The sequence below is a fragment of the Coregonus clupeaformis genome, chromosome 6, assembly GCF_020615455.1.
Source record: "Coregonus clupeaformis isolate EN_2021a chromosome 6, ASM2061545v1, whole genome shotgun sequence".
NCBI classification, from domain to species: domain Eukaryota; kingdom Metazoa; phylum Chordata; class Actinopteri; order Salmoniformes; family Salmonidae; genus Coregonus; species Coregonus clupeaformis.
In genome coordinates, this window is record NC_059197.1 from 38,378,242 (window position 1) to 38,388,388 (window position 10,147).

Here is a 10,147-nt window from a genome sequence, read left to right on the forward strand (position 1 = left end):
AAACATTTTTGAACAAACTGTTTCACTTTGTAGAACAATGGTTGGGGTTTAAGTGTTCCAGTGCATTCTTTTGAATAAATATTCAACTTTGAATGTGCGTCAACTCTAGACGCTTTTAATGTATTTGAACGATTCCTTCCGTATGGAACTATTTGCTTTACATCGAGCATGCAAAGAAGCAGGGCTGGAACAGTGAAGTTCTAAATAGATTCCTCTTCAAAGGTTAGCGTAAATAACATTAAAGTGGTAGATTGTTTACCTCTTAAGGATCAGACCCTTTTTTCAATTTTCGCCTAAAATGACATACCCAAATCTAACTGCCTGTAGCTCAGGACCTGAAGCAAGGATATGCATATTCTTGACACCATTTGAAAGAAAACACTTTGAAGTTTGTGGAAATGTGAAATTAATGTAGGAAAATATAACACATTAGATTTGGTCAAAGATAATACAAACAATAAAACATGCGTTTTCTATTTCTTTTTTTGTTCCATCATCTTTGAAATGCAAGAGAAACGCCACAATATAATATTGCAGTTTAGGCGCAATTTAGTGTGTGTGCAAAGTTTCAGATTGTTCCAGTGAAGCATTGCAATACTGGACTATTTTGTATCAAGTCTGCCCAAATGTGCCGAATTGGTAAATTGACACATTTTCAAGTACATAACTACAGAGAACATAAAAAGCAAAAAAAGAAACTGTCAACTGCATTTATTTTCAGCAAACTTAACATGTGTAAATATTTGTATGAACATAATAAGATTCAACAACTGAGACATAAACTGAACAAGTTCCACAGACATGTGACTAACAGAAATTGAATAATGTGTCCCTGAACAAAATCAAAAGTAACAGTCAGCATCTGGTGTGGCCACCAGCTGCATTAAGTACTGCAGTGCATCTCCTCCTCATGGACTGCACCAGATTTGCCAGTTCTTGCTGTGAGATGTTACCCCACTCTTCCACCAAGGCACCTGCAAGTTCCCTGACATTTCTGGGGGGGAATGGCCCTAGCCCTCACCCTCCGATTCAACAGGTCCCAGACGTGCTCAATGGGATTGAGATCCGGGCTCTTCGCTGGCCATGGCAGAACACTGACATTCCTGTCTTGCAGGAAATCACGCACAGAACGAGCAGTACGGCTGGTGGCATTGTCATGCTGGAGGGTCATGTCAGGATGAACCTGCAGGAAGGGTACCACATGAGGGAGGAGGATGTCTTCCCTGTAAAGCACAGCGTTAGGATTGCCTGCAATGACAACAAGCTCAGTCCGATGATGCTGTGACACACCGCCCCAGACCATGACGGACCCTCCACCTCCAAATCAATCCCACTCCAGAGTACAGGCCTCGGTGTAACGCTCATTCCTCCAACAATAAACGCAAATCCGACCATCACCCCTGGTGAGACAAAACCGCGACTCGTCAGTGAAGAGCACTTTTTGCCAGTCCTGTCTGGTCCAGCGACGGTGGGTTTGTGCCCATAGGTGATGTTGTTGCTGGTGATGTCTGGTGAGGACCTGCCTTACAACAGGCCTACAAGCCCTCAGTCCAGCCTCTCTCAGCCTATTGCGGACGGTCTGAGCACTGATGGAGGGATTGTGCGTTCCTGGTGTAACTCGGGCAGTTGTTGTTGCCATACTGTACCTGTCCCGCAGGTGTTATGTTCGGATGTACCGATCCTGTGCAGGTGATGTTACATGTGGTCTGCCACTGATCAGCTGTCCGTCCTGTCTCCCTGTAGTGCTGTCTTATGCTTCTCACAGTACGGACATTGCAATTTATTGCCCTGGCCACATCTGCAGTCCTCATGCCTCCTTGCAGCATGCCTAAGGCACATTCACGCAGATGAGCAGGGACCCTGGGCATCTTTCTTTTGGTGTTTTTCAGAGTCAGTAGAAAGGCCTCTTTAGTGTCCTAAGTTTTCATAACTGTGACCTTAATTGCCTACTGTCTGTAAGCTGTTAGTGTCTAAACGACCGTTCCACAGGTGCATGTTCATTAATTGTTTATGGTTCATTGAACAAGCATGGGACACAGTGTTTAACCCTTTACAATGAAGATCTGTGAAGTTATTTGGATTTTTACAAATTATATTTGAAAGATAGGGTCCTGAAAAAGGGACATTTCTTTTTTTGCTGAGTTTACAAAAATGATATGGTAATACAAAATGTAAGTTTACACACTCCCAGGAATGTCATACATGATGGATCATCAGATTATACACTAACTTTCACACCTCTAGATGGCCGGGCGGGGTGGGTTTGGAGGCAGAGACTGCAGGGGTTCAAACTGTAGAACCCAGTTCCTACATTTGAATATAAATATGGATTTTATCAATCAAAACTATGCTACATTTTATCTCTGGGACACTTATGATGACAAATCAGAGCAACTGAATGTACAGTTGAAGTCGGAAGTTTACATACACTTAGGTTGGTGTCATTAAAACTCGTTTTTCAACCACTCCACAAATTTCTTGTTAACAAACTATAGTTTTGGCAAGTCGGTTAGGACATCTACTTTCCAACAATTGTTTACACACAAATTATTTCACTTATAATTCACTGTTTCACAATTCCAGTGGGTCAGAGGTTTACATACACTACGTTGACTGTGCCTTTAAACAGCTTGGAAAAATCCAGAAAATGATGTCATGGCTTTAGAAGCTTCTGATAGGCTAATTGACATCATTTGAGTCAATTGGAGGTGTACCTACGGATGTATTTCAAGGCCTACCTTCACACTCAGTGCCTCTTTGCTTGACATCATGGGAAAATCAAAAGAAATCAGCCAAGACCTCAGAAAAAAAATTGTAGACCTCCACAAGTCTGGTTCATCCTTGGGAGCGATTTCCAAACGCATGAAGGTACCACGTTCATCTGTACAAACAATAGTATGCAAGTATAAACTCCATGGGACCACGCAGCCGTCAAGAAGCCACTGCTCCAAAACCGCCATAAAAAAACCAGACTACGGTTTGTAACTGGGGACAAAGATCGTACTTTTTGGAGAAATGGTCTGATGAAACAAAAATAGAACTGTTTGGCCATAATGACCATCGTTATGTTTGGAGGAAAAAGGGGAACACTTGCAAGCCGAAGAACACCATCCCAACCGTGAAGCACGGGGGTGGCAGCATCATGCTGTGGGGGTGATTTGCTGCAGGAGGGACTGGTGCACTTCACAAAATAGATGGCATCATGAGGAAGGAAAATTATGTGGGTATATTGAAGCAACATCTCAAGACATCAGTCAGGAAGTTAAAGCTTGGTCGCAAATGGGTCTTCCAAATGGACAATGACCCAAAGCATACTTTCAATGTTGTGGCAAAATGGCTTAAGGACAACAAAGTCAAGATATTGGAGTGGCCATCACAAAGCCCTGACCTCAATCCTATAGAAAATGTGTGGGCAGAACTGAAAAAGTGTGTGCAAGCAAGGATGCCTACAAACCTGACTCAGTTACACCAGCTCTGTCAGAAGGAATGGGCCAAAATTCCCCCAACTTAATGTGGGAAGCTTGTGGAAGGCTACCCGAAACGTTTGACCCAAGTTAAACAATTTAAAGGCAATGCTACCAAATACTAATTGAGAGTGTGGAAATTTCTGACCCACTGGGAATGTGATGAAAGGAAGAAAAGCTGAAAATATTCATTCTCTCTACTATTATTCTGACATTTCACATTCTTAAAATAAAGTGGTGATCCTAACTGACCTGAGACAGGGAATTTTTACTAGGATTATGTCAGGAATTGTGAAAAACTGAGTTTAAATGTATTTGGCTAAGGTGTATGTAAACCTCCGACTTCAACTGTAAGTATATTATTTACCTTCAGAGGTGAATGTATCAAACCAGTTGCCGTGATAAGTATTTTGTTGTTGTGCACACTCCTCAAACAATACCATGGTATTTTTTCACTGTAATAGCTACTATAAATTGAACAGTGCAGTTAGATTAACAAGAATTTAAGCTTTCTGCCCATATAAGACATGTCTATGTCCTGGAAAGTTTGCTGTTACTTACAACAGTCATGCTAATCACATTAGCGCACCTTAGCTCAACCGTCTCGTATACAGGACACCAATCCCGTAGAGGTTAATAAACACAGTCAATGGTGCCGTGTCTAATCAACACAGCTGCTGTCAGATTGAGGGAGAGATCTGATGATTGCTCACACACACACTTGTGCCGTTGAGATACATCAGACCTGTCACTCAAAGTCCTTACAAGAAATGAACCATCAAATGGTTCACAAACAACGCCTGAAAAAGGTACTATTCATTTGTCACATTTAAACTGTTATCTTCCCAGGCATTCTAAGATATATTTCAGCACACTCCAAATATTATAGAACCTGTTTATATATGGTTTAATCTAATCTGTGGATTTAAAATAGCAGATAATATGAGGCAAGTTATCACTTGTTATCAAAATGTGTCGTGAACAAAACACAGTCGAGGGAGGAACCTTTGAAACTGTTCTTAGACTTACCATTGAGGTCAGCTTTCTCAAATCTGACCCAAACTATTTTCTCTTTTTCATCAGTTGGGGGTGCACCAGTGTATGCCTTGAATGTGGACAAAAGACAAGACTAAATTAAATCAGATGAAATTATTACTGCAGTCTGTTCATGTCATAGAATTACATATTAGAACTTTAATAGGATCTCTGTGGATCATTTGTGATTCAGTTAATACTATACTTCAACTCTCTCAGCCCTATAAAAATACCATTGACAGCCTGAGTAAACTAGTTAATCTGATTAAGGGTAACATGTAAATGTAATACAAATGTATGTTACTGTAGAAAAGACGACAATCAATGGAAACAGTCTTACCTGAGGGACCACATCTTGGAGGAAGGTCACAACACTCTCCATATACGACTGTTCACTGTAATAACACAAGAGCATTACCTTTCTGAATGTGTATACATACCTATGAGTATAATGTTTAAAATTATTGCCATGAAGGTAGTGTATGCATAGGTATAAGTATTGTCTTTGCACTTAATTCAGCAAAATTGGTTGTAGATAACAACACTTTCTGTTACGCAATTTCTACCTCAAAAAGTGGCCAAGGAAATATATTGATCCAGATCATATTGATCCATAGCACTGAAGCATATGTCTGAAACCGATGATCAATAACAACTATCATGTGATTAGCTGTTAAGTAATGTCATGTCTATGCAAGGGGAAACTTGTATTAGTATGCAGCCCAGACCCCTCCGCTGCAATAGCTGAAAACCTATTATTGTGTGTGTGTGTGTGTGTATTTGTCCTTACGTGGCAGCTTGTGCTCGCACCACAACCCCTCCAGCACAGCGGCTTGGTCTGCGCGGGGAGTCTGATGCCATTTTGTCTCCAAGTCTTTATCCTACAGAGGAAAGAACATGACCATTACAATCTGCTACTAGCTGGGTTTAATTTATGTCTCTATCTCTATAAATGCAGAGACCGGTAGACTTCCATATAGGGCGTTGAATGGTCACTTTTGGTTGTACTAAAATGTAGGCCTACCGGTACCCCTGATAGTCAACACATTAAACCACGCTCCGCCCCAACAAACCTGCCTAATATAACCAAGATTAGGGACAAATCATACAACACATTACATTCAATAACTAGGACGTAGGTCTGTTTTTATTTTAAATACGTTTCCTGTATCACATTTCAATAGGAGCTTGATTACATTAGCTACATAAAATTATCTAAAGGTTGTCATTAAAGCAACAAAGAGTGAGAATGCTGTTGATTGACTACAGCTCAGCGTTCAATACCATAGTGCCCTCCAATCTCATCACTAAACTAAGGACCCTGGGACTGAACACCTCCCTCTGCAACTGGATCCTGGACTTCCTGACGGGCCGCCCCCAGGTGGTGAAGGTAGGCAACAACACATCCGCCACGCTGACCCTCAATACTGGGGCCCCTCAGGGTTGCGTGCTTAGTCCCCTCCTGTTCACGCACAACCGCATGGCCGCACACGACTCCAACACCATCATTAAGTTTGCAGATGACACGACGGTGGTAGGCCTAATCAACGACGACAATGAGACAGCCTATAGGGAGGAGATCAGAGACCTGGAAGTGTAGTGCCAGGACAAGAACCTCTCCCTTAACACCAGCATGACAAAGGAGCTGATTGTGGACTACATTCACATCAACAGGGCTGTAGTGGAGCGGGTCGAGAGCTTCAAGTTCCTCGGCGTCCACATCACTGAAGATCTATCATGGTCCACACACCAACACAGTCGTGAAGAGGTCACGACAATGCCTCTTCCCCCTCAGGAGGCTGAAAAGATTTGGCATGAGCCCTCAAATCTTCAAAAATGTCTACAGCTGCACCATCGAGAGCATCTTGACTGGCTACATCACCGCTTAGTATGGCAACTGCTTGGCATCAGACCGCAAGGCGCTACAGGGTAGTGCGTACAGCCCAGTAAATCACTGGGGCAGAGCTCCCTGCATCCAGGACCTCTATACCACACAGCGTGGGGAGGAAGGCCCTAAAAATTGTCAAAGACTCCAGCCACCCAAGTCATAGACTGTTCTCTCTGCTACCGCACAGTAAGCGGTACCAATGCACCAAGTCTGGAACTTTGTTATGAGACTACAATGATCTCCTTTTTGTGTCTAATTTGAAACTGTGCCATCCCAAGGTGACTGTCTTCCAGGTAATGTGTTTGTATTCCTATTTACTGTTGTGTGTAAATGTAGTGGCTAACTGTTTTCTTTCCTTGTGTAGTGTTGTTAGCCAGCTGTCAATCTGTGAAAGCACTTGCACTAAATTTATCCAGTAGGGGAGAGTGGGGTAAGTTGAATTTTTTTTACATTCAGCATCACTCCGTCAAGGAAAATATAGTATTCTTTCTAACAACGATATCTAGGATACATATTTCCGGATGTTGTGTATCCCTGGAAATAATCCTAATTCAAGTAAACATTACAGTTTTGAAAACATAGCTTGTCCCAAAACAGTGGTCTCTTGGCACAACTTACCTTGGGTATGGGGTAAGTTGAGCTGCAGGACAGGGTAAGTTATGCCGCCTACACATTTCTGTACTGAATGAAATATTTCCACTACCTTTTTAAAACCATGTCCATCTTTATTTCCCAAACACAATTCAACACAATCACTTTTTGTCTTAATTTTAAGCATATTTTCACACAGGCTTAACACCTAACACTGTACTTAAAAAAAAAAAAAGACTTTCAACTTAGGCCAGGCCCTGTTGTTACCTCATATCCCACTGATAATGCCTTGCATTACGCCTGGGAAAAACACTTCAATTTGTTCAACTTGCCATTGGCAAAATTTACCCCAAGCCAAAAAATATATATATATTTGCCCACACAGCTACAACGATGCACTTTCATGCTAGGTTTAGGACCTCATATTGAAGTTTATAGAGACCCCAATTGATGTATAGAACAATCTTTAAATGATCTACTTTGGTTTAGATACAAGTATTATGAAACCTCTAACAATAAAATAACTTGACTTGGTGAAAAACGGTTGTTGTTTTTTACTTTACCTTTTCCATGTGTTTTTTTCCTTCACAGACTCCATGAAATGATGACTTCTTCCTAAATATTTGGTCGAATTACACATTTTGTGTATGGTTTCTTAGAAGGGTGTAGCTAACTTACTAGCTAGAGCCCTCTTGCGGTTTGGTTTTATGTTTGTAATAAGTTTCCCGACAAATGGTTCTAGAAACTTGGGTTAAAGTAACGAACTAATAATGAACAGGTACACTTACACGAACTACTGTCAGCCTTGCTACTTGCCAAGGATTGCAACATTTGCTTACACTGACAGCTAACTGGCTAGCTAACTATATAGCTAAAGTTGGTTCCTCCAGCTAGATGGCCAGCCTCAAATCACCAACTGAAGACGACTTAGTTAGCTAACAAGCAAGCTAAATACCTGCTGATATGAATAGTTTGAGGAAAATAAATTGCCAACATTGTTTGATAAATGTAGCTAGCTAACGTTAGATGTCTCAAGTCAAGAACATGAGTCAGAATCCTGTATCTGTGACAGCAGGTAGATAACTAGCTTATACAGTAGTTAGCTAGCTAACCACCACCACCACAAGCAACATCCTTTGTCAAACACCAGAAGCTAAACCTATTTATTAAATATCATTCGCGAAGTTTAACTAATACATTTATATGGTAGTCAATACGTACCTAGTGTGTTGTTTTCTAACTAGCTTGTTTAGTTCAACGAAGCTGATTAGCAAATGCCACAAAACACTGGGAAAGCAGTGAAAGTGTTGAAGAGACCAATGGCAGCATTCCTGTGCGTTCATCAAGCCAATCCGGGTAAGACAGAGGCGGGTGTTGAAGGTCCTCGACCAATCAGAGTGAACAATAATACCGTTTCGTCTCAATTTAATTTGGTGGAATCTCGTAGATTATTTTTTGGGTATGATTATGAAATGGTTATATTTTATTAACAGCTACATTTGATTAGCCATAGTTAAACAATACTTATTGTCAGACAATAATGATACTGTCGTGACCGTGCTCATTAAGACACAAAACCCGATTTCGCTCCACACAGACTTGTTTGTTTACATCGAGTTCTCGCGTGATGCTGCTTCGCATGTGTTGCTGAGGCAGTTTCAGCGAGAGCTCTGGGCCCGGTTGCATAAAACATATTTAATTTCCCCCTCATCTTTTACTTTAAAGTTTCCTTAACTTTAAGAAAATATTAAGGATATACTTTTAAGCAAAGATATACTGAAAAGATACATGTCTATCCGCCCTAACAATGAGAGTCGTTGTCCACAAAGCCGCACGGCTGGCTGTCTAGCTCCCGCCTATCCTTGCTTTGGATTGGTGAATGCATCTCATCATCCTTTAAAAAAATATTTGATAAGGGTTGTTGACGTCTGCAGTCTGTATTTAATGGAACGAGATGCTATGCTACTAGCCTCATTTCATGAATATGCGTAGCCATCTCCGATATAATGTGTTTTTTCAACAAAAAAAAAATTGCCGGGATGTCACGTGTCCTACTTATACCAGTACACTCGTAACAACGCCCTTGAGAAGGCAAGAACAAGATGTATGTCAGGAGAAGTGCAGTATTATCATAAGGAGACGTATACTTGGAATACGGAGGAGGAATGGAGGGGAAAAAAGAGAGGCAGAGGAGGTCTAAGAGAGAGAGGGGAAAACGGAGAAGGTTTGTTAAAGAAGAATGGTAGATAGTATAAGCAGAGTGAGCTGAAGACAGGAGGAGAAATTGAAGTGAATGAGTGCGAAGTATCAGAGGTGGTAGGTGTGGTGAAATTCTTGGAGCCTGAGGATTGCACCGAGGGTCAGGATAAAGATAAGTCTGTGACAGTAGGAGTTACATTTTTGGAAAAAGTGGACCCTTGCCTTTTGGCTGATCCATTTTGTTGTTTCAGGGTGGGTGAAAACAGAGTTGGGTGCTGTGGAATCGGTGAGAGTAACCAGAAGTGGTCTAGTGATAATTGTTTGTATTTCTGCTGGTCAGAGGGAGCAGGCGCTCCGTGTTAAACGAATGGGGGCAAGACATGTGAATTGTTTTGCTCTCAAGAAAAAGGTGCCATTGAAAGGCGTGATTACTCGCTTTTTTATGTTTTCTATACTTTTATTTATTTTATTTTATTTGTATTATTTTTTTGTGTGGGTGGGGGGTAGAAGGATTACTTTTTATACTATCCCAGGTATTCCTTAAAGAGGTAGGGTTTCAAGTGTCTCCGGAAGGTGGTCAGTGACTCCGCTGTCGTGAGGGAGCTTGTTCCACCATTGGGGTGTCAGAGCAGCGAACAGTTGCTAGCTAGTTAGTTACCTACTCTGTAACAATGACTGTATATATTTTTACATTTTAGTCATTTAGCAGACGCTCTTATCCAGAGCGACTTACAGTTAGTGAGTGCATACATAAAAATAGCTTGATGTGCTAAAATAATAGAAACAAGTTGAGAAAAAGGTAACTAAAACAATCATGTTTTATAATCTTCTGAATCAAATTGTTTCTCCTGTCTTGAATGTTGAAGTTCTATTTTGCGATCTCCCCCCTTAAATTTCTAACAGATTTACATTTTTGTCATTTAGCAGATGCTCTTATCCAGAGAGACTTACAGTTAGTGAGTGCATACAT

General features: G+C 41.1%; 1 protein-coding gene across 3 annotated transcripts in view; it reads right to left on the reverse strand.

The window, feature by feature from the left end:
* The window catches only part of LOC121567890 (BCAS3 microtubule associated cell migration factor-like), a 269,987-nt gene extending 261,321 nt beyond the window's left edge, over positions 1-8,666 (reverse strand). For 2 of the 3 annotated variants that reach the window (XM_041878249.1, XM_041878250.1), the window contains exons 1-4: positions 8,200-8,665; positions 5,290-5,380; positions 4,840-4,894; positions 4,494-4,569 (exon numbers count right to left, since the gene is read on the reverse strand). In XM_041878249.1, the coding sequence (XP_041734183.1) occupies positions 4,494-4,569; positions 4,840-4,894; positions 5,290-5,360 (202 nt within the window). In that variant the 5' untranslated portion in view covers positions 5,361-5,380; positions 8,200-8,665. Of the gene's footprint in view, positions 1-4,493; positions 4,570-4,839; positions 4,895-5,289; positions 5,381-8,199 lie in introns of all 3 variants that reach the window. The other variant, XM_041878248.2, reaches the window with a different exon arrangement.
* Between the last annotated feature and the right edge of the window lie 1,481 nt (positions 8,667-10,147).